This window comes from Coturnix japonica, chromosome 3, assembly GCF_001577835.2.
Source record: "Coturnix japonica isolate 7356 chromosome 3, Coturnix japonica 2.1, whole genome shotgun sequence".
In the NCBI taxonomy this organism is placed as follows: domain Eukaryota; kingdom Metazoa; phylum Chordata; class Aves; order Galliformes; family Phasianidae; genus Coturnix; species Coturnix japonica.
The window spans coordinates 10,735,437-10,759,827 of NC_029518.1; the positions used below are offsets into that span (position 1 = coordinate 10,735,437).

A 24,391-nucleotide genomic window follows, 5' to 3' on the forward strand; every position below is an offset into this window, starting at 1 on the left:
CCTGTTCCCCTATTTCTCAGCCTCCTGAGAGAGGCTGTTTATTCACTTACCTATTCTTTACCCCCAGAAGCATCAGCAGTCAGGATTTCTCAGTGTACCAAGATCTAAGATCAGATCATACAACCCTCTGCAATCCTGGGCTGTGTTAACTCAATAGGATCAGCGGAGTCTGCTGCTGAGGACACCTGCCTCAAAAGCACCAGGTAAGCATCAACTCTTGACTGCCACTGTCTTCATAAGTGGGAGAAGGGCAGAAAGACCCACGTCCAGAATACTTGCAACAGAGTGATTAAGAAAGGGAAAAACAAACAGAATCTGTTGCTAGAGGTTGTTGTTGGGCAGGCAGATGTCCAGGCTGGCATGGCTCTGGCTCCTGGTAACCTTATCAGCACCACTGTTAGTATGTAACGGCTGCACTGGAAAGATGAAGGAATAAACAGGCCACAGATGGTTTTGCAGTGGTCACATTGTAATTCATGGAACCAAAAAACACAACAGGAAAACACCCAGAAACTTCCCCTTCTCCTCTGCTGTTTATCCCACACAACAGCAACTCAACTGGGCATTCATTACCCCAAAAGAAGACAGAAGAACCGCAGGCCCACCGCACAAGCACTTGTTTATTGAAATCAGAACTCGTACAGGTACAGGGCTTTGTACAAAAATCTAAGAAAGTTTGCTAGCTTGACTCCAATAGTTGAAAATTGTGCGTCTGGTTTTAAATGTGACGTATCAGCAAAAGCTTGAAATCTTCACGAGAGACAGGAAGTGTTTGGCTGCCTTGCCATAAGCTTTGCATTACCAGAAAACAGCCACAAAGACAGACTCACTTGTTAGCTAAGAGTCCAGCAAGCAATCAGTGTCAGAGATGGAACTTACCTAACTCAATACCAGGAAAGATGATACCTACCAGACAGTGAAGAAACTGTCTGTGCTGAGATATAGTACTGTTGGTTAAGTATTCATCTCCCAGAACCAAGGATTGTGAGTGTGTAAGTGTGTGTGTGTGTGTGTGTGCGTGTGTCTAAGTGTGTTTAATAGATCTTGGTACTCAATTCTCTGACTTCTTTATAACTGTTTCCTATGTTTGCTTTGAAAGCCAAAGAGAAGCAGAAAGCTTAAAACCTCAACACACGCACACACACACCCCGTGTATTGAATCAGTGTCAGTAAAAGCCAGGAGGGTTCTTGGACTGCCACCACTTGACTTACAAAACCAGGGCAAAAGGGGGGGCAGCTCATGGCAGGGATACACCTTGGTATTTCATCCTATAATGAAAACTACTTGAATTCCACCTTAGCGAGAAAAAGTGAAGGTTCTTTAAAAAAAACCAAAAAACAAGTATTTGTTTTGGAGAATTACCAACAGGTTTCAGTACTGAATCCCACTCTTGCTCTCCTTCACCTACCCATTATAAAACCCGATTGCTATGCAGCCACCATCACAATGTTAAAAATGTATTCAAGGTAGTTGGCTGGTGCCTTGAAACAGTACAGAAACACTGGAGCTATTTTCCTGCAAGCTGCAGACTGTACTGGCAGCCTTAGTGTAGGACAGACAGAACATGAAAGATAAACTTTGTCCTCGTGAAACACACGCTTGGTTTGCAGGGCACAGGCTGCTGCATCTCAAGAGGATGGAGAGCTACAACGCAACACATGGGAGGCCAGAGCGCTCTTGGCGAGGCGCAAACTGTGCCCTCGGAATAAGGTACATTAGTTCATTCTTACTAATCCTCTGGCTTCTTGCCCCTGTTGCTCCAGTATTTGCTGTATGCCTCTTCGAACATGTTTTTGCAAGGAATTTTGGCCTTCAGTTTGGTGCAGATAAGGAAAGAACCCCCCATCTTCCGATGAAGAGAGTAGGTTTCTTCCGGTGGAGGAATAAGCCGATGCTTCAGCATGACTGGGATTAAACCATGGATCTTTTCAGTGGTGCTTTGGTTGCCAAAATCAAAAGGTTCTTCAGACGCAAAAGCCTCTCCCAGGATGAGGACAGCATTTAAGTGGGCATCTTCCATTTCCTGCACAAAAGAGAGGCACAAATAACATCACCAAACATCTTAAAGACCAGGGAGGAAAAGAAGAAATGCTAGTACTAACAACAGCAGCTTAGAGAAATACCTAGCTATACACACAGTGAAGACAGACCCCAGATCCTGATAGACCAACCAACAGCTGTTCATTGCAGCCTCAAGCAGCTGTCTGCTCAGCCATGAGACTGCAGCAGCATCGCTACCTGCAAGGTCTTGCTGGGGGACAAAGAGAAGAGGAAACTTGGGGACATCCTTGTGGCTCTTGCTGCCATAAGAAATGGGAGAGCAAAAGCTGAAACAATTCTTACCCTCCTCCCTCAGCCCAGCAACAGGGCTTTCACACTGCCAGCAAGAAATCCATACAAGTTAAAGACCCGCATTCTTCAAACCTTTCACTGCCCACCACTAAAAGCAGATGCTTCACCTCCGTACCTTGACTTCATAGCCAGTGAGGAATTTCATCTCAATGGACTTCTTCAGTACTCTCTCTCTGTCCAGGTCAGCAGCTGCCCTGATTACCTGAATAGGAACATCACATTCAGGAGATCTGGATGATAACCGGCATGTTTACAGACTACAGTTTCACTTTCTTGCCTCTATTCCCCTTCTTTAGGGGTCTGCACAGACCAGCTAAGAGCTAGTGGAAAAAAAAGATACAGCTTGTGGCTCTGCAAAGCTTTCTCCTGTAACTGTATACAGGCCAGAGAACATAAAAGACATCCAAAAAGCTGCACACCCAATCACTTCATCACTGCAGAAATACAGCAGAACTGTGAGAAGCTTTAGGTGAGGTCTGCTGGCCCCTGCAGCTCAACTTAGCAAATGCACAAAAAGCTGATCAAGGAGGCATATATGACTGCAGAATTCACAAGTCTGTGTCAGGAAAAGAGAGTGAACAAAACGAGCAAATCCTGCACACCCTCATATAATAAATTCAATGAATCCCAAATGAGTGAGTGAGAATACAGCATTCCCTTCCAGACACTCACTGCTGCCTGACTCCCCTGGTAAGCAGCATTACAGTCCTCCACATTTGTAATATGGTTTAAACAGAACACGGGAAGCCAGAAGATTGCAGCAGATGGGACAAAAGTAAGGGATAAAACTGGGACAGAGATTTCATCTCTATCCCTGCTTCCCTCCACAGCTGAAAGCAGATTCAAACACAAAGTGACACAGCTAAAAGAAATGAATTTTGGAAATACTCCTAAGCACCCAGTGCAGCAGCCTGAGACACACTGCAAGTTCTCACCTCGATGTAAACATCTGTGAACTTCTCATCAAACCCTCGTGTTGCACCAAAGTCCAGCAGAGCCACCTGGAAATGGACAAACCTTTTTGTATTACAGCATCAACCACTTAAGGAAAGCCTGGCATCAGAAGACACCCAACACGTTCAGGAACTCGTAAAACTTTGGGAGCAGGGAACAGTCAAGAACGGGTGAAAAGCAGCTCTTGTACAGGCAGAAGGGTGTGCTGCCTGAGCTTACCTTGTGCAGCTGTGGGTCATAGAAGAAGTTGGACCAGTTCGGGTCAGTCTGCATGTACCTGAACTCAAACAGCTCCCGCAGACACAGCACCAGAATGTTGTGACAGATCTTGGAAATCAGAGAGTAAGAACAAGTCAGCAGGGTGGAAGGCTGATCACATGTGTCATTTACAACACAAGGAACACAGCTCCACACTGGCAGCATGGGTGCAGCAGCAGAGGTGAGGAACACTAGCAGGGCATTACAGCCTAACCTGTAATGGAAAGCCCTGCAGAGCATGGCCAAAGTGAAGCTGGCATCTCAAGTCTTGTTGCACAGCGCTTTGAGTTAAAGGTGCAAAAGGACCTGAAAGAGGAGAACTTCTTCCTTTAAAGCTGCTCCGCAATATACAGAGCTAGGTCCAAACCATTAAGGGAGAAGCAGCAAGCATACAGCTCGGGCCTGGCAGGCACAGGGGGCAGCAAGAACAGTAATCTCTAGGAAACACAACTGTATTACATACAGCAAAGCTCTGTGAGGATTTTTAAGCTACAGCCTAAGAACTGTCAGCCTCATTCTGCCTGTCTTCAAAGGCTACACCAATCACTTCAGTTCATTGCTTAAAGGAAAAGAGCTGTATCACCGCAGGTCACAGCCTGCCAACCTGTTAGAAGTAGCCCTGATGATGTAGCAGCCCATTCAAGAGGACAGGCAGCTCAGGGATCACAGGCAACCAGCTCTGGCATAACATCAAGCCCAGCATGGTGCCAGGATCTGCACTTTTCCCCAGTGACCTGCTGACAGCTGGCAACTCCCACCAAGGCAAAAAAAATTACCCATATCCAAATACCAGGACAGTTATTTCTGCTACTAGAGCAGCTGCTTCTCCTGCAGCAACACTCCAGTCCCTTGCTATATTCAGCACCAACTCCTGGCCGCCACCACATCCCAGCTCCTTTTTACTGCAAGGTAATCTTCCAGCAGACCTCAGCCCCAGAGGTGATACCCAGCCGTTTGGGTGTAGGGGGGGCAGAGGTGCTTCTGCACTATTGCCCAAGAAAACAGCTGAAAAACAAAAGCTTTCTTCCCCCAGCTGACAATTCCTTCCAGGCTTGGGGTCATCTGAGAGAAACAGAAGCTAGAAGTTGCTCAGCCTACATTCCCTTCACCACCCTTGCCGTTCACCCTCCTCAAACTGCTCCCTGTGCATGACTGCCAGTGCCTGTAAGGCTGAAACCAGCCTAGGGAGAACTCAGCATTGCTCCCAAATCCACTGCAAAGAACACTTTTGAAAGACTCCATGCAATCGCTGACTCCAGCCCTGCTTTACACTTCTCAGGGTTTGCCCTCCCACAAACCCTCAGCCTCCCACTGAGCAGGGAGGCCCAAGCACAAATCTGTGAGCCAGGTGAAAAGAGACCAGCCAACAGTACCTCATTTCGGATCTCCTGGCTCAGCCCTACAGCTTGATCCAAGGGAAAGCCAGACACCAGCTCTGTGGTCAGGACATGTTTGCTGCACAGCTCATCCACTACTCTTGGAACGTAAAAGAAGGGGTGGTCTTTCAGCAGCTCCCTGGGACATGGAGAAAGGAGAGGAAAAGGTCAGGAGTGCCACGAGCACACAAATCCCTCTGTAACACCTTGCACAACACACAGCCCCTGCATGCAGCCTAAGGCAGCACTGCTGCACGCTCCTAACACCCTTTTCTGCAGCTGCCAGGGGACGTTTTGCTCAGTGGTTACAGTAGGGATCAAGTCACCAGGAGCCATGCCACCCAGTTACAGCTGCTGCTGACTCCTGAGGTCACATCATCTGCTGAAGCAGCAGCATTAGGACACTGAGGTCTTTAGCTCGACCTACTCCACTTCAGGGCAAGGCTACATTCACAGAAGAAACAGAGAGAGAGAGCAAGCCGTACCACCACAACAGTTCTGCAGGGGGCAAAGCCTGCCTCCAGCAGCACTCCCAGGTCCAGGCTTAGTGTAAAAGCAATCTGTACGCCAGCACTATAGTGAGAAAAGGGAGCAGGCAGTGTTGGTGGCAATAATTGCTGTGAGAGGGCTGAAATGAAAATGCTCCTAGACAAAAGAAAAGCTCACCACAGCTAGAACAGCACTGCGGCCTCGCCTCGAGAGTTACTACAGTACCTTCATGCTGAAATAGAGGACACCAGCTGCATCCCCTAGCTCCAACATTCAGCAACAGCTCAGCTAAATGAAAATATACCTAACTGAGAAGGGGCAATAACACTAGGGGGTCACTTGTGTCCCCAGGCCATGCAATGCACCTCCCACCCATCCCTAAAGTTAAGGCACCTCTCTGCATTTCACATGCACTCGCAGAGAAAGGTTGAAGGCACTGATGTGAACGTACTGGAATTTCTTCGCGCAGGCAGCTTCTCTTTGGTAGTCACACTCCAGGGCCAGCTCTCTGCTCAGGACTTCAATCAAGTGCTCAGGGAACAAACCTTAAAAGTCAAACAGCAGAAAACAGAGGAAACTTAGGGGGAAGGAAATAAAAAGAGCTCCTCAGATGAAGCTTGCCAGAGCTGCAGCTGAGGAACAGCCTGCTATCCAGCCAGCTCTGGGCTGAAGAACAGAAGAAGCCCCAGAGACCAACACGCATTTTCAAATTGATACAAATTCTGCATGTAATCCCAGGCTGTGGCAAAGCAGCTGCTGCACAGCAGTGTATATGCACACTGTGCTTGTACAGCCAGGCCCACCTCCCCCACCCTCCCAGCCCTTAACCCAAGCTGCTTGTTCTGACTGTTGTGCTCATGGCAGCTCTGGCGTGGTGCTGACATGGCTCTGCAGTGAGACCCAAAAACCAGCTTTGGCAAATACAGGAAAAACAAACAATCACAACACAAAAAACCCTCCAAACAGCCTGAAAATGGGAGCACTGCATAAAACTAGCCACATGGCTACACGTGAGCTGCATCAGCACATGGCCAGAGCCTGAACTGCCAAATCTGGACCTTCCCAGTCTTAGAGCTGGAAAACCCATCTGTGCTTTGGGCCAGACACAGCTGGAACTGCAACTTGTGCAGGGCCCTGCCCAGCCACCATAGAGGAACCATCACTTTGTCAGCACGCAGCCTGGTTTAAGGGCAACATTTGTGCAATCCTGCTGAGATTCACAGCTGCTGCACATGGGTGTTGGGGAAAAAAACAGCAGTAAATCTGCATTCGCTCCTGAAAAATGGATGTACTCAAGTGCTGGGACTCTGAGATACACCCAGTCCAGTAGCTACACCTCTCCATAACTCTGGGATGAGCAGAGAATGACAGGCAGAGCTACAGGAAACACAGGGAAGAATTGAGTTCTGCCAGCTGTGCCAGAAAATAACAGGAACAAAGTGTGACTGCACTGTGTCAACACTGCCACGCTTCAAGCCTAGAAAGCCATCAAAAGTGAGTATACACAGACACTGCAGACTTTGCCAGGAGTACCAGTGGGTCCTTGACTAAAAAGAGTGCACAGATAAAAGCACATTACTTTGCTGCGTGCATGCACGTATAGGCATATATGAACGTGACAAAAAAAACAAACAGGTGAACTTCCCATCCCACTGAATGAACACTGGAGCAGGCACACGCTCAACAAACATAGTGACAGCTCTGCATTGGGAAAGGGAAGCGAAAAATAGATCCCCAAATCGGCCCTTCATCCACAGCCTCTACATTCTGCTTTCTGTAAGAAATCACCTCCAAGGAAGACTAACGAGTTCTAAATTCTTTCCACTGTTTTCTCTCTCACTCTCTGATTTTCACACAGAGGGTGGTGAAACATTGGAACAGGTTGCCCAAGGAGGCTGTGGATGCCCCAACCCTGGAGGCATTCAAGGCCAGGCTGGTTGTGGCTCTGGGCAGCCTGGTCTGGTGGTTGGCAACCCTGCACATAGAAAGGAGTTGAAACTGGATGATCATTGTGGTCCTTTTCAACCCAGGCCATTCTGTGATTCTATGATTCTCTCCAGTGCATGGAGAAAAGTAAGATGCAGCTTGAAAGGTGTTAGGAGATCTCAACATGTATCAGAGGGACGAAGCTTGGTCTTTTTACCTTCAGGCAGAATATTGCTCATGCTCAGGACAGTCATCAGGTTGTTAACATCGCTGTTGATGCTCTGGGCAACTCCAGGGTACTGCAGAACAGAATAGGAAAGGACAGTGCTGAGATTAGGTAAAGTCAGGGAACCCTTACAGGGTAAGATAAAACTGACTCCCAGCTCAATATGAACTGAGTCTCTATACAGCCATCTACAGCCTACAACTATACCAGGGCATACTCCTTTACAAGCTTGTTTAGAGCCCAGCGTTTAAAATAGGCCACAGAGAGTCCAGGTGAGTTTCATCCCTGACAAACAGAACAACCTCTCAGTTCCTCTGACATGGAATCTTTAACATGTGAAAGAAATCCCGAGTCATGAAACCCAGCAACACACAAATCCCTTAGACACACAGATCCCAGTGGCAGCAGTCAGCCATTTCCCTAACCCAGCTGAAAGCACATGCCACTGGTAGCACCAGAGCATTTCATGCATAGCAGCACAGCAAACAATGAGACTTCAGCCCAGTTCTGGCACAGGTTCCTCCTCCTGTTCTTTCTCACCTAGTCTGTAAAGATGAGAGACAGCCTATGCTGCTGTGGAGCAGAATGCACGTTGGTGCCACTTTGCATTGCTATTGCCTTGGCCTAACTTCAGTGATCACTTTGGACACACCTAGTTTGAGAAGAACGTGCTGCTGCTCCAGGCCTGTGTGCATCCCAGAGACAGGGCCGACCCACGGAGCAGGCAGAACCCTTGCACACACCATTAGCAGGTACAATCAGTCCCTCACCACCATTAGCCCCACACTGCAGGGATGTGAGAGGTCATCTAGGCTCAGAGAGTGGCCCAAGCTAATTCCACTGGAATTAGGGTACGACATCCCTGGATCCAAGTTTCATTGTATGAAAATGTGTATCTATTTAGCAGTAAACACATTTATGCAACTCCATGGCCGATATGTGGAGCACAAGCGAGAGAAGGGGCTGGTCTGTAAAGCTCACCTGAATTTTCATAGCAACTTCTTTTCCATTTTTTAAGCGTGCCAGGTGAACCTGACCAATTGAAGCAGCAGCAAAAGGGCGTTCTTCAAAGGATTCCAGTTTGTCTCTCCAGTTGGGTCCAAGGTCATTGTTCAGTGTTTTCTACAAATGAAAGGAAACCATTAGGAGACAAAAGGCAGAGATTTAAGATTTTTGTTTGAATACATGTTCCTCTAAAGTTACTTGCACTGAGTGCCTACACTCGGCTTTCTAGATTGCCCTCCTTTCCTCCCAATGAGAAAGCAATTGCATGGAGTGGTCCAGCCAGCACTGGTTCCCCCTCACTACATGGACTGAGCAGGTCTGTGTGAGGCTGTTGTTACTGTGGCTGAAAGAGCAGCTATCCTGAGTACAAACAACACAGTCTTAGGAATAAAAGCAGCCTTCATCTTGGGGTCACTTGTTATCATCCAGAAAATTCTCTTTCATCATGACAAGCTGATCAGAAGCAATCCAGGCATGCAAGAGGGACTCTCTTTAAAGGCAATATTGAAAATTAAACACCACAACGTGCATTAACAGCCTTTTTGTTACACTGCCAGACTGCCATGCTTAGGTGCTGGCTCTGCTCAGTGTCTATCAGAAGGAAAGTAGTGCTGGCAACTGCTTGTGCATTAACCTTCTCATCTTAATTATCCAAGGGAGGGAGAGAGAAAGAAAGAGAACATACACAAAAGGAAAGCAAACAGCTTGCTTCATTCTAACTCTTCTTGAAACCGGGTTAGATTATAACCAAAAGGACAATATTGACCGAATTTCCATCAGACTAAGACTTGTGAGTTTGCTTTTAAAATGGGATTCACACACTTCTAAACAGAGGTTTAATACCCATGAGAAAAAAAAGTGAGGCCACATTAAAACAAGACCCACATGATCATATTTGTACGTAACTTCCTTATTCTGCCTACCAGGGTACGTAACATTGATTCTGATATTGCCCCTCCTACCCAGTAAGTAGGAAGGAACAGTGATATTCCTCACCATCATCTGCTTTATTGGCATGAAGTCGGCGCTCTGACGTACGCGCTCAAAAATCCTCTGGAGGTGCGGATTGATGAAGGCATCATCTGCCAAGGGGAAAAGCAAACAGCAGTCAGCACAGGCACTGCATGCTGCAGTTGTTCTTCAGCACACAAAGTAACAGACATCTGCACTCCATCAGGTCAGGTTCTCCTGTCCCCAAGCACAACTCAGTGATGGTTATCAAGGTAATTCTAGTGCAGAAATACCATGCCCAGAAGTGAACCCTTAGGCCGAGCTCCTGAAGCACCACACCTTTGGAAGTGAGCCCAACAGAACTCCTGTGTGCACGCAGCAAGAGGAATAAACTACTCATTCCTTCTCACTCCCATCTAAAACTGCATCCTACCTGAAGTTCTCCTATGCTTATCTCCTGCTGCAGCTAGCAGAACTTTCTGCACCCTCTCCCAATTAACAATGGAAACACAAAGTATGAATACATCAGAAAACACATTGAGAAACCTCTTATACTTTGGAATCAAGCATCTGTTGTCATGATGGTCACCATCCCTGCTGGGAGAAGTCACAGAGCCCACACATCCAGTAGCGGCACTGCCAAGAGCAGCGGGCAGATCTGCACAGCATGGAGGCCTTTGCTACAATGACAGGTTGCACAACCCCAAAGAGCAAAGTGCTCTGCCCCAGCCTGTCATCTGCCAGCCGTACAGCATTCAGACAGGATGCCGTGTCATGGGCATAGATTACAGAAGAAACCCTCTGGAGAGTCATCCCAATGACCCCGTGTTCACCGTGTGGTTTAATCCAATTCATTCCAAGGGGCAGCAGTTTCACTAGAAAGCTGTGCAATATGAAAACACCGCTTACGCAAGGGCTGGACTCAGAGTAACTACCGTTCAGCATCTGCTTTTGTAAACAACTCAAATGAAAAGCAGCTACATCGAGAGAAAAGACAATAAAAGTGACTTGTTTTAAGCATCAGAAGGAATTCAGCAAATGTCTATTTTTACCCTCATAAGAAAGCATGGGAGAAGGTGCTCAGCTGCACCTGGACAAGACAACAGTGCGCACCTACATTCAATTAGCACATAACTCTGTTAACAGAAGAAGCCATTTCAAACTCAGTAGGTCACAGAGAAGCCCAAGTAATGACAGGAACTGTGCTAAAACTTGTCCAAATAGCCAGTCCAAGAACAGAATATGCTGCACTGCTGAAAGTATCTTCCACCACAACTGTACCACAGTCAGTAACATTAGGAGACAACAGGCAAGTAACAGAAATCCAGAGTATTTCTGTTCCTCAGAGCTGGTCTTCCACTGTCCCATATTCACTCACATGCCAGGCTAGTAGTACCTCTACAACCTGGCTCTGGCCACATATCAAGTATAACTTACAATAGTGTCCTAAGAATTTTAAGTTTGTTAAGATTTCAGCTGTGTGCCTAACTGAGCTCAGATCTACAATAGGGGCAACGAGAACGCAGCAGTATGAAGTCTATACAATAGTTATTTCAGACTGGGATTAGGCTGAACTGAATCAAACATACCACCATTGCTGTTCTCACATTAGAAAACAACACACTTAGTGTCTGCACTCACTTTGTACTGATGCATTTCAGACAGCTCACAACGTATCACAAGAAAATGACTGCCCCCACCAGGCAGCGCAGATGATGAGGGTAGATGAGAACCTATGCCCCCCACTTACCTTGGATGCTTAACATCTGCCCCAGCTTCAGCGCAGCTCCCCGGACCTTGCACAAGGTTCTCACAATTCTTTCTGCATTGGCCTCTGACAGGAATGGGCTGGAATCCATCACCGCTTTCTTTCCTGAGGGCAACGAGAGAAAGCTTATGGATGGAAATTACCCTTAACTCAGTAACTCACTCCTCTTGAGCCCACACTCAAGAAGAGACTTGCTTTTCCGTGGAGAAAAACAAGGTAGGACTAAAACCCAGTCTTCATTGCAATCCAGAGGCATGAATATATATGCATCATACTCCAGTTTGGGCATTGCTGGCTTGAGGGCCAAGAGCAGCGAGACACAGCAGCACAGGAATCCATGGAGGCTATGAGAAGTGTCCAGGATGTTGGTGTTTGAAATGGCTGCACCAGTCAAACACAGTACATAAAGGTCTCCCAAGTCCTGTGGCATAGGCCGCTGTTTAGCCATAGCTTCAGGAGGGTAGCAAGGATGAAACACGGCAAGGGGGACCATCAAAAACCTTGACAGCACACTGGGATTGTCGAAGAATGTGCTTATGGGAGCACAACTCGTACCAGCACCCAACCTCCTTTCCCATATCCTGTCATTCTTGCCTTAAACACATGCATTCATACATGAACACACATTGCTGTGCAGCTGAACTTAGTAAAGCATGCACTAGGCATCTGTAGAAAGCAGATGGAGCTTCCACATTTCTGAGTCCATAATTGAATTCTTCTTAATCAAATTGGAATCCACTGCCTCCTAATGCACAGGTATAACAAACTGTCCCAGCACCATAACCCCAAACCAACATGGCTGCGTACAGCATCTTGAAGAAGCAGCAGATTCTGTGATAAGGTTATGAAGGCAGTGAAACCCAAGGAGGTAGTTCTCACAGGAGCTCTCATATGGGATACCACATTCTTCTTTGACAGCTATCAGAGGAAATCAGTTCCAAATATCTTTCCCTTTTTGTTTATTTCTTTTTAAAGAGGAAAGGGAAGGAGGAAGGAAAGAGAGCAACTCCATTTTTTGATCCCTTTGGGTGAAGCAACCCAGAACTCCCTCTCCAGTAGGACAGCTCTCCTCCAGCTCCCAGAGCAGGGACAGAAGGGGTGGGAGGGCATCCACCAACCACTTCTCTTGGTGCTGCTGCTCAGCGCCTGCTGACAGAGAGCCAAGCAGGAGGGAGGTCAGGCCTTACAGCCAGGCTGCAGAGACCAGAGCTGATATGTTGATCTTGAAGCTACTCCGTTTTCAACACCTCAGAGGAAAGGGTACGAAGGATAGAACAGCTGAAGCCAACACAGACGACAAGCAGAGCCTGAAAGGGAACAGCAGCTGCAGCGGCCCTGATGATCTCAGACAGATGGAAATTACAGTGATCACAGCAACAAGAGATCCTCTCCATCTCCAGTGAGCTCTCAGGAATGTATACAGAGAGAGCTCAGACTGGCCGGGGGACAGGAAAAAAGTACTGGAATGCTTGAAGGCGTGTACTGAGTTCTGGCTCTCAACTGTCCCATAAGAAAAACTCTGGGTCCTTAGCAATGGTGAGACACACAGTCCCTCTCATAAGCTTCAGACACACAGGAGCTAAGGAAAATACTAAGTTAAAGCCGTGCCTTCCTCTATAACACCTGCACACAAATACCCTGTTCTGGCAGTACAGCAGGATGGAAGAGTTGGTTAATGATTAAAGTCACTTCCAGAAACCAATAAACCATAACAAAGAGTTCTTATCAGAGAAGCAGCCCAACAGCGGCACTGTTCTCACTGAAATCAAGACCAGAGGGCACTACCCGACCAACAATCTGTCCAAAAGTCAGTAGTTAGCTGCTGCTTATTTATGTATGTTGCTAAAAGTGGGCATAACAAGTAGCTAACATGAGAGTCAAAAGCAGTTTTATGTACATTTCAGTGAAGAAACAACACAGAAAACAGTCTTCCATGGGTAGGTGGAAGACAACAGGTATAAAGTGCAACAGAGTTCATCAAAATATGTTCTGTGTCAAGTTTCATTAAGTTCTTCCCAGCGAAAGCAAACAAGGTTTGATACTAGAAACCATTCCCTTTCCACTTCAAGATCAGAATATTTTTTTCCACTGGCACAGGCTGCCCAGAGAAGCTCTGGATGCCCCATCTCTAGAAGTGTTCAAAGCCAGGTTGGATGGGGCCCTAAATAGCCAAGCATGACATATCTGGAACTAGATGATCTCTAAGGTCCCTTCCACCCTAAGCCAATCTATAGCTCTATGACTTGGCACATATTTATTTTCAGGACTATTTGCCATACAAACCTTGGAGCAATGGAACAGTCCAGAACATAACCCAAGCACTTAAGACTAACAATTCAAGGAGACTGCATTTCTTTCTATAAGGAAACACACACATGTTCAAACCTGGGCTGAGCTCAGCCCTTTGTGCTCTGCCAGGCCCGGCACGCTGCCTATCAGGACAGCCTAGTATACAGATCATTAATAAGTTACTAATTTGACCTTGATTCCACAGCGCCTTTCTGCTAGTAATAGCAATATTTAACTGGGCAGCGCTTCATTTTTGTTCATGTGAATTTGTTCTACTCCCCCGTGCCCAGCCCCTCTAACGCTAAGCACTTACACACTGAATACAGCAACTGCCACTGCAGCCCCATTTTACAGGAGTGATGTTTTCAGTTGTACTGGCTGAGCAGCAGGAAAGGAAGCCAAGAGAAGACTCCTTCCAGTCACTCCTGAATGCCACTGCAAGTGTGAAATTCTCAGGCATGTCTTTGATCATATGTGTGCCCTGCTTGTTTGGTGTTCCAGGAAACTACTGTTAATATAGTGTAGCAGTGGCAAGAGAAATGACATTAACTAACTTCCAGAAAACAGGACAATATGTCATTCTCAGATAAGAGACTTAACATGACCTTATGGTACTGGCAGCCAGAAATATCTCTCAACCTGGGCACAAGTGCCTTAAGCTGAAGTCATCAGCAGAGTGCAGAGGTACTTTTTTGTTTGCCTGTTTACAGCTAAAAAAGAAGTAAGAGGTAGAGGTACCTATGCAAGAGGTTTACAAGAGAATGCATGAGAAACAAAGCTCATGTACTCCAGCATATTTCATAGCTCTGCAAGCTCACATTTATGCTTTGGTGTGTGCCCAATTAGACAATAATCTGACAAGCAGAGAAATACCAACAACTGTGCAATTCCTTCTCTGCTTCAAGCAAGGCAAATCATTAACTTCCAACATGTACGAACAACCTGCCAAACATCACAAGCGCTGAAAGCAAAAGATTTCAAGTATTGTCTGGAGGATGGGTCATGTTTGCCTACATGCACGCTCAAAGCAAAGAAACTCATCCAGCCTCAAAAACCTCAGGTCATGGAGAGAAAACTCTTTGCCAAGGATCCTCCTTTGCTGGGCTGCTCTGCATCGCCTGGTTGTAAGGGAATACAAAGATGCACATTAGCAGGTAGTGTCCTGGGCAGTACACAACCCTTTCCTTCCCCTCCAGCACCAGGAACGTGTCAGTCCTTCTGTGGGGTTGCTTTTGTTTTGTTTTCGTTGTTGAGGTTTTGGTGGTTTTGTTAATTTGTTTCAGGGAGTGAAGAACAGAACTGTAATTTGGTTGGTTGGTTTTTATTTCTCTAAGCCACTCCAGTACCTCCTGGAATAGAGGTTCTCCTTCCTCAGTCTCCATCTGCCCCTCACTACTAAAAAAGGGTGAGGAAGACACAAACTGGCCTTGTAGTACAATACAAATGGCCACAGAGTAAATGAGAGGTGCTGGGTACTTGTAAGTTACTTGTAAGATTTCTAACTGCAAAAGCTTATCCTTCTTATCAGTTCCTTCTCATCACTGGACATAATCTAAACATAAACATATGAGTCAAACCACACAGAGCAGCCGAAGACCACGCAGCCTGCAGTAACTCCTGCAATAATTCTAACAGCTTCACACTTTGCAGCGCGCCACCAAAACGTTTCACTGATAAGAATCAAGTGCCTTGAACCATAAGCCTAAAATGATCTGACATTTTCTAGGGAAGAACACCATGTACTTTTTATGCCATAAAGCATTCACCCACACGGTACCACTCTATAATACTGCAGCCTACCAAAGCATAAGTGTAGGAAACAGCCACCATAATGCAGCCAGGTATAACTAACCAATGTCCCAACATTCAAAATAATACAGCTTTTCAAACAGTGATGCAAGCCGTCAGTGGCTGCAGGGGAATAAAGAGAAAGGGTGAGGATGCAGAAAGAACTTACCACTACGTTCTTCAGGTCTAAGGCTCTTCTTTGCAACTTCTGCCAACGCCCCAATGCCGAGACCAACAGCTAAACCTTTAAAATAAGAGGCAGGTCAGAGTGAAAATACCACAACTGCTGAGCAAATATCTTTTGCACTTGAAATGCAGTCATCTTCAACCAGATCCAACATACAAACAGTTAATGGGAGCAGAGAGCATCAGGAGCCACACAACAATACAATGAAGATGTATCTCACCAACTAATATTAGGGACAGAAAAGAAACAGCAAGTCACCTACAGTACTTTTCCTATTGGCCTTGGCTCCACACACTAAGCAATGTTTTGGACTGCAATGAACTATAAATGAAGCTACCAGCAGTCACCCCAGCTGCAGCAAGCAATGTATGAAAATGCAGATAGGTAACAAAGTCCAGCAGTGCCTCACACTGATCACAGAGAAACAGGAGCTCAGCAGGGAGAGCAAAAAAAGCACTGAAGGAAAAAAAGATCCTTAATTGTTCCAGCAGTGTGTTCTTTATTCCCAGAACTCTGCTGTCCACGTAATTGTGCCTCCAGTTACTAATATGCTCATCACCCCGCAATGTCTCAATGCCACAGCAGAGAGAGCAACGGTCCCCAGTGCATCTGGGAGCAATGAAAAAACATGTAAAGAAATAAACAAGGAGGAATAATTCAAGTGTGAGGGCCACAGTGCCAAGAGTATGAGAATTCAGCTTTCTGAACCCCAGGAACAGTTAAATGAAAGCTGCTTTTGACCTTCTCAGCATTCTATTTTAACTTACTTGATCTTGAGCACAAAAAAAAACAACTGAAATCAAGTGAGGACTTCCAGTAGCAAAGGGAGACACACAAGTACTACCTTGCTCAGCAGTTAGATATGATAAAAGAGCAACAGAGACGGATGAAAAATGTAACTTCTTTCTGACTAAAGGCTGAGAGCCGTAATGGTAATGAAAAATCCCAAATCAAGCTCTGGAGCCAAACCATTTGTTTGTGAGAAAGCACTTGCCTATCAGCAAGCTGAACACAAAAATGGAACCACCTTCTGCTTTAGCTGGGGCGCTTTCACAACCAGCCATCAGCCTGCTCAGCTGTGGTGCCTTTGCAGATGTAGGTGTGCAAACTCACCTCCAAAGTTGGCGAGCCGCCCGATCCTTGTGACAGGAACCTTCCGCTCCCGGGCCCGTTCACTGAGCTGCCACGGAAAGACAGGGCAAGGAGAACAAACAAACAAGTCAGTTACCTGCAAACAGAGCGTGACTCCAAAAAACACTTGAAGAGCGTATCTGTGCTACAGAAAGCTCTTCTTGAACGGCAAGCCAAATATACAGTGGCAGATCTTCAAGCGAGAACACTGCAAAAATACAGCTACCAAACACATTAAGCCAAGAAATGGACAAGAGAGTGGGAAAGACAGAAAAGCTGATAGCCATGTTTAGAAAGTCCACGTTTGCTTTTAACTTAACAGCCCTTAAATTTTGAACTCGGAGAAGCGCTGAAATATCAACCAATGCTAAACTCTCTTCTACACACGCAGTTAAAAATCTTGGCAAGTCATCAGATCAATGGGACTGCAGATAATTTCCCCACAAAACAGCCAAAGCAGAAGCATACAGTACCACTGAAGCAATACCCTGAGTAAGCAAACCCACAGCAGCATCTGATAGTGGGTTTGAAGGAGGCAAGTTAGAGCAGGAGGCAAGCATCTCCACTGTGAATTCTACTGTGGGTTCTTGGTGTTGGCTCCCACAAGGACATAGATCACAACTGTTGCTTCAGGGCTCTATGCTACTCTCTAATCTACTAATGCTGAGGACAACATTCCATCCACTTCTGAGGACAACAAGATATAGCACAGGAAGCCATAGTCTTTGCTGAGTAAAGTGTAGATCCAATCCATTCATCATGGCCATAGCAAGACCATTAGCTAAAGGAGACAGAGCCCTTCAAGAAGACAGACCCTTTGGGGCAGCCTTCAAAGCATTGTAGCCTACAAACAGTCCACATCCTCTCAACACTTCAGTTAAACTGTGATAAAACACAGATCCTTCATTACTGTAACCTGCATCAACACACTGAGTCCACACAGTCCAATGAATGAAAGGAGAACTCCTGTCAACACCAAGTTTAAGCCTAACCCTACATAGGCATTTTAAACATCCTCTCACATCAGAATGTTGGATATATAAGAGGTAGATGTGAAAGGAGATCCTGTCATAGAAACCTGGGTTAAGAAGCACTGACACTTGTATCTTTTCCTCTCCATAAGGGAATTTCAGAAGGGGAAAAAATAATAGAAACATGGGAGGAGGTGACTTATGGATAATCCAGAACAGTAACAAGAACCTATAATTATAAAAAATCCACACACAAACATACACGTACCATCTGTTTGTACGGTTTCTGCTCAGTTTTGGCCTGTCTGGCTTTATCAATATCTTCAGCTGTTAATCCACCAACAGAGGAATGATCTTGGTGAAAAGCCCTGTTTTGTCCAAAGACAGCAGCAAAAGGATTTCCAGGGTCCCTAAAGCCTCCAAATAACCTTGCATCCATTTTGGGAGGGAAAGGCTTCTGACCCAGACCAGTATCTCCAGTTTCACCAACGCTTTTAAAAGGTCCATTCGTAGTGTAAGAGTAAGCAGGGCCTTCACTGCTGTGTTCATGAGTTTTGCTGGGGGCAGTAGAGAAGTCCCTCGAAGCATCCGATGGCTCTTGTGCCAAGAAGTCATAGTCCTTCCCAAAATCCTCGCCGAAATCACTTAAGTTCTCCTGTTGTTTGCCCAGCTCCTGTAAGCAGTAATAAAAACACTTTAAGTAAAGAACTTTAAGTAAATTCACAGATGTCACAGATGAAACTAGTAACAATCCTCTTACACTTCTGTCCAAGCACATATGGCACACTGCTGATGTGCTGGACAAATCCTGGCACACTACGACATCTGTATTAGTTGCTTTAGTAACTCAGAGGGCGAGGCTTATGATAGGATTTCCTCGGCTCTACACAACACAGAGATTAGCTGGAGGAAATGCCAAGCTTCATACTAGACTGTGCACATAAGAACATCTCTTACCTGCATTTTCCCCAAGGCAGAACTAAACTGCTCTTCAGCAGTGGCCTGGAGACTCCTTGCAATGGTAACTGCATCGCCCCCAAGGATCACCTGCCGCAGCTGTCCTGCTTGGGTTTCCAGGACTGCTTTACTGAGCTTTGTCAAACCTCTCATGACCATGATGGCATCTCCCGCCATGTCTGAACTTCTCTGCTGAAAAAAAAAAAATTAAAAAAAAAAAATTAAAAAAATAAAAATTAAAAACAACAAGGGAAGAGGTCAAGGACAATGTTTGCAACCTTGTTCACATTGCCTAAGAGCTGGTGGCATATAGCAGACAATCTAGTTTCGTTTTGGTTACCAGCCAACACAGGAATTTGTTTGCAGCTCAAATAACACTTCAGGCAGTCTGAATGACAGCTAGTTAGCTGCCACCTTACCAGGCAGAGCGAGAACTCTTCTTAGGGCTGCCCATGAATTAGGACAGCATTCCAGGATTTCTCACAAATAGTTAAGTTAGCAGTGACCAGAGGAGGCAACGACAGCTACATTTCAGCAACATGGCAAAGATGCTCTTAATTCTTTTCAAATATCTAGAAAGCACTAGAAGCATTAGCGTCTGACCTTTGATTATCAGAACTTGGAACACGTTCTCAGAGACTGATAGCGTGGATGAAGTGTACTGACAACTGTCACATCCCATTCCTGCCCCGGAGTCATGCCTGCTCATTTTACATAGCCCGATTTCTTCACCTTCACATCAATGAGTGAGCTTTGTCTGTCCTCCAAAGGTTGTCTGCTCAGTCTTCAACTCACTCTGCTACTTTTAGTTGGAAGCTTAAGTGGGCTCGGAACACTCACCTTACCAGAACCCAGCACTCAGTCTGAAGGCATCACACTGCAATGATCTCTTTTTATTCCATACCCCTTCCTGTTTGAGAAGCACTGTCCCAGATTCCTCACAGTTAATCGGTTTCTGTATCTTCAGATACAAAACAAGCCCTGTAGAGTAAGCTGCGGTAATTGGAGTGTTTAACTGGCAATTGTTAATCAATGATCAAAATCAGCAACAACTGCTGTAGCCAGGAAGTATTACACACTACAGGCTTTCAGTCATGGCTTTTAGAAGGACACTCAAGTGTTAGCAGCATATCTGGGCTACAGTTAGCTCTAAAGATAAAAATGAAGTCAACCTCGGTCATTATTCTGCGGTCAGCCTTACAAAGCCTGTCCGTAAGCTACAGACCTATAACAACTGTTATTTCTCAACGTCTGCAGCATTTAACCAATGGTTTAATGCTTCACAATGCACTTCTTAAACTTGGAAGCTGCCTTTCAGTTAAAGAAATGTATCCTGTGGACAGGACGGTCTGTTTCTCCACATCTTCGGCATTCCTCATGTGCTTTGTTCTCCAGACCCTTCCCCAGTAACACAGCCCTCCTTTGGAGGCTCTCTGACAGGCAAACAGCTTCCTGACATCACATGAGACTTTGAACCCTACTGTAATGCCGGTCTCAATGCGTTTCACTCAATGTTAAACAGTCTCTATGCGTTTTGCCACTTCATCATATCCATTATTGCAATCGCTGCTATCTCCGTTGTATCTACACAAGGCCTATAATCCTGGCATCAGTGATAAAACCACACCAGACTGACTGTGGTACCAGTATGAAACAAAGGATCCCACAAAACAAGATACAGGTCTCCAGCTAATCAGCACATTTGTTACGTGGCCATAAACCCGGCAGTAGCCTGTAACTGTAACAGAAGCATTCATTCAGCTTTTCTGTAACCTGTCCTTATTTCAGATTCTTCCATTTCTTTTCACGTTCTGCCGTAACAGCCCTTTCACGTGATCCTTTCATTCACAGCCTTTTTCCATCACATACCTCCCTACCAATCTCCTTTATACCAGATTTCCAGGCCTCTGCTTAGACAGATTTTCGGTAGTTAGATTCCTTGGCTCACAGCTGACCCAGTTTTCAACCACACTGGGCACAGAGAAAGCAGCATTTTAAGAGGAGGTTGCAGTCATCTCCATCATCCGTTAAACTGAGCTCAAGTCCTCCCCTGTTCCTCCTTCATTCTTCCTGCTCTCCATATCTCTATGCACTTCAGTTCCAGGAGAAATTTGTTCCAAGATCAAACCTATAACAGAACCAAGGGCTCTTATATTTGCTTCCTGCCCCACGGCTTTGACTCCCGCCTCCTTAAGCTGAGATTTTCCTCTGAAAAAGCTTTTAAAACTGCTCTTGTATGAGAGAATTTGCCAGTGTAATTCAGACAAACACCTACGAAAAGCAGGCAGAACTTGCTTACTCTCTAACCACTGTAACAGCGATATGTGCACTGATAGAACTGGCTGCTTGGCAGGCAAATATACCTTTCCACCAAAATTCAGAGAGCTACACAGTCATTTATGGCAAAAGACAGCCGCCTCAAAACCCAGCATGAACAATTTTCCCCATAAATGGCTCGAAACACAATGTAAGAGTGAAAAAACAATAATAACAAAATCCTTGGACACTTCAGAAGTGAGCACGGCCTGCCTTATTTTAGGCACAGACACATCCATGCAAAGTGAACACTCCGGACTCCGTGGCAGCTCTTTCTGCCATGATCATCAGCTAGAAATAATTCACTCACAATTAAGATCCTCGCAGGGCAGTTTGCTCCCTCATTAAGGCCGCTTTCCTCTGCTTCCCTCCACACATCTTGACACAACACACTAATAAATCCTGCCCCAGGCACACGCTGTTTCCCACCACACTGAAGCAGTTTCCTCTTTGATTTTAAGGCTACTACTGCTCGCTTGCTTTTCTACCCCAAGACTGAGCTCTGCCACCGTTCATAGGAAATAAGTACGTGCAGTGAGGGCTGACATTGGAATTATGAGGCTGTCTTTTTTCCAATCCCTATTTCACCCAATGCTGACTGCAAAGAAGCACTTGAAGTCCATCTTCCTCCAGGAACTGAAGCGGCACAAACAAAAGCAGCAGACTATTCACTAGCTGTCCACAGAGGAATGGATTGAAAGGTTCTGTTGTTCTACCACCTCATTTAATGTCACAAATCATTACATTAATCCTCATTGATCCTGTGGGGAACTGCTGTGGCCCACCCATCAGTTCACAGAGTGCCACATCAGTGCCACCATGAAGTATCCCAGGAAGTACCAAAGTATCTTCCCAAGTATCTTACTGGTATATTGTTAACAGCAATATTTAAAGGATTAAATGATGCACAAGCAAAAGTTTTCCGTCAAAAACTTTTTAATTATAGCCTACTGGAAAACTAGATACACCCTGTAACTTTATTGTAAACCTATGTGCAAGATGACCTTTTTCTTATAGTCCTTTTTGTAGATAGAACCGTGCACTTTATGTCTCAAGTCACTCCTTTAAGAAGTCATGCACTCCACACACACACCTTCAGGTGGCACAGATGCATTCTCTACTCACACAGTGAACATAACCCCTCCGTTATCGTTGTGAACAGCAGGTCAAACACCGCAGCCTCCCACTATTGATTCTGAAGGTGGACTTATCTATACAGATCCCGTGCCTTTCAACCTTGCCCCGGAGACCGGGGTTATGATCAAATTTAGAAACTGACAAGACAGGCTATTCATAGAGCCCGGAGCTCACATAGTTGGGGCACTGGTAATGCTTCTCCTACTGGCTGTGTCAGAACATCTCTGTAAGAAGACAGGACTCAACAAGAGGTCTGTAGGCAAAAGAGAATGCTTCGAGAAAACAAATTGAGCTCATTTCCACTGGAAAGAAGGGGCTAATTGGGAAAGTGAAGATCAAAGGCAGTTATGGCTGCAGTGACTGTGAAATGATGGAGTTCAAGATTGCTAGAACAGTGAGGAAGATGCACAGCCTCACCTGGATCCCCAAGAAGGTGATGAAAAGGTGATTTCCAAGTGCAAAAAGGGAAATTATCAGACATAGTCAGCAGGAGTTCACCAAGGGGAAGTCATGCTTGACCAACCTGGTAAGGTTCTACAGCAAAATGCCCAACCTGATGGATAAAGGGAGAGCAGTGGATATCGTCTTCCTGGAGCTCAGGAAATTCAACAAGGAGAAGTGCATAGTAATGCATCTGGGGAAGAACAACGCCTGGGGCCATCCAGCTGGAAAGCAGCTCTGCAGAAAAGAGCCTGGAGGTCCTGGTGGACACCAAGTTGAATATGAGTCAGCAATATGCCCTTGCTGCTAAGAAGACTAATGGTATCCTTGGCTGCATTAGGCAAAGTCTTGCCAACAGGGCAGAAGTGGCAATCCATCCCTCTATTCAGCATTTGTGAAGCTGCACGTGGAGTCATGGGTCCACTAAAGCACCTGGATTGTATGGGACTGAAATGAGATTCAATACTCCCAAATTCAGACAACAGAAGAGCTCTGACATTTCAGAGCACTACATTAAGCCCTTTTACAGTACATTTAGCGCATCAGAAAAGCAGGGTATATGGCTGGTTAAAAAAGAGACCTGAATGGCAACAAAGAAGCTACATGAAGATCTAATGCAGAACACAGAAAACAACAGAGGAGAAACTGTAGAGGCAAACACAGTAACAGAACCTCATAAGCAGAATCTACTACCTGCACAACATAAAACAGCCCTGGGATCGCATCTAGTTCGGCCTCTTATGCTGAGAAGCGCATCAAACACTTCAGGTAGACAAGAACTGGGAATTTGAGATCTTTGCTTCAGCTCCACAAACCTCTGCTGACCCACAAAACACAAATGCCTGACAAACAAGGCGTGAAAAAACAGTCCCCCCGCTTGCCTGTAAAAGGACTGTTGGAAGACTGGATGCCAAAACAAGTTCTGTTCTTGCTGCATAGATTCAATACGAGCTATTATTAACCTGCTCTAAATATCACAAATGAAACAAGCAGAGTTGCATTACACAGCACAGAATTCTCCTTGACCGCAACAAAACAAGGCGATGAGCACTCAGACAGTAAACACGGCAGGGAATTCTCCACATCTGACCTTTCCTTGTACTTATCACACCGCTTTATTTTGGACACAGAGATGCCTTCAAAGCGCAGCCGGAGGCCCACTTGTTTTTTTCTCCTCTCGATTAAGACCGGCCGACACGCTACTGTTTATTTTAAGCATATCTTACTCAAGGTTACTCAGGTCATTGCTAACAGTAGGGAAGAAGTGTTTATAAAAGGAAGAAATAAGTCCTCGGGTGTAAGAACAAGCAGATGGACAAGCACAGCAGTGCTGAACTTCTTCCATCTATGCAAAAGTGAGAGACAAAGAACTCAGGACACGAGGGAAAATGCCAGGGCCCCAATGCTGTGCTGAGGTGATGGATCTGCTTGCAGCCTTCACAGAATCACCCGGGTTGGAAGGGACCTCAAGGATCATGTAGTTCCAACCCCCCTGCCTGGCAGGGCCACCAAACATACACCTTTACTAGATCAGGTTGCCCAGGGCCCCGTCCAACCTGGTCTTGAACACCTCCAAGGACGGGGCATCCACAACCTCCCTGGGCAGCCTGTTCCAGGGCCTAACCACTCTGAGGCCCGCTCCTACAGCTCCTATAACTCCTGCAGCCCCCGTACCATCGCCGTCCCCCACACGGATCACCAGGTACCACGTCCCCGATGCCTCCCGCTCTCCCCGCACTCACCTGCGGCCCCTCCGGCCCCGAGGCAGCTCCTCGCAGCACCGCTCCGTGTGCCCCGCGCGGCTCTTACCGTCCCATCCGCCCCGGCCTCCGTCCTTCCCCCGTCCCCGCCCCCTTCTCGCTCCCATT

General features: G+C 46.1%; 1 protein-coding gene across 4 annotated transcripts; it reads right to left on the bottom strand.

Moving 5' to 3' along the window:
* Window positions 1-600: 600 nt before the first annotated feature.
* Window positions 601-24,376, bottom strand: COQ8A (coenzyme Q8A). Of its 4 annotated transcripts, none has more exons than XM_015856972.1 (15): window positions 24,266-24,376; window positions 18,630-18,821; window positions 17,941-18,345; window positions 16,684-16,750; window positions 15,553-15,627; window positions 11,289-11,411; window positions 9,584-9,669; window positions 8,564-8,704; window positions 7,574-7,655; window positions 5,882-5,975; window positions 4,939-5,080; window positions 3,527-3,634; window positions 3,289-3,354; window positions 2,469-2,555; window positions 601-2,024 (listed from the first exon to the last, which is right to left on the bottom strand). In XM_015856972.1, exons 2-15 carry the CDS (start codon window positions 18,804-18,806, stop codon window positions 1,731-1,733), a joined length of 1,947 nt encoding a protein of 648 aa, XP_015712458.1. In that variant the 5' UTR covers window positions 18,807-18,821; window positions 24,266-24,376; the 3' UTR covers window positions 601-1,730. The 4 variants fall into 4 exon arrangements, with proteins under 4 accessions (XP_015712458.1, XP_015712459.1, XP_015712461.1 ...); XM_015856973.1 differs by having other exon boundaries at window positions 18,630-18,818; window positions 24,266-24,361; XM_015856975.1 differs by lacking the exon at window positions 24,266-24,376 and adding an exon at window positions 22,071-22,089 and having other exon boundaries at window positions 18,630-18,818.
* Window positions 24,377-24,391: the final 15 nt, after the last annotated feature.

Excerpts from the sequence above, each read along its gene's own strand:
- COQ8A (XM_015856972.1), bottom strand. The coding sequence starts at position 18,806 with ATGGCGGGAGATGCCATCATGGTCATGAGAGGTTTGACAAAGCTCAGT. Across the intron at positions 5,081-5,881 it reads GCCTGCGCGAAGAAATTCCA|GGAGCTGCTGAAAGACCACC; the intron begins GTACGTTCACAT and ends TCCATGTCCCAG. Across the intron at positions 2,025-2,468 it reads TCACTGGCTATGAAGTCAAG|GAAATGGAAGATGCCCACTT; the intron begins GTACGGAGGTGA and ends TCTTTTGTGCAG.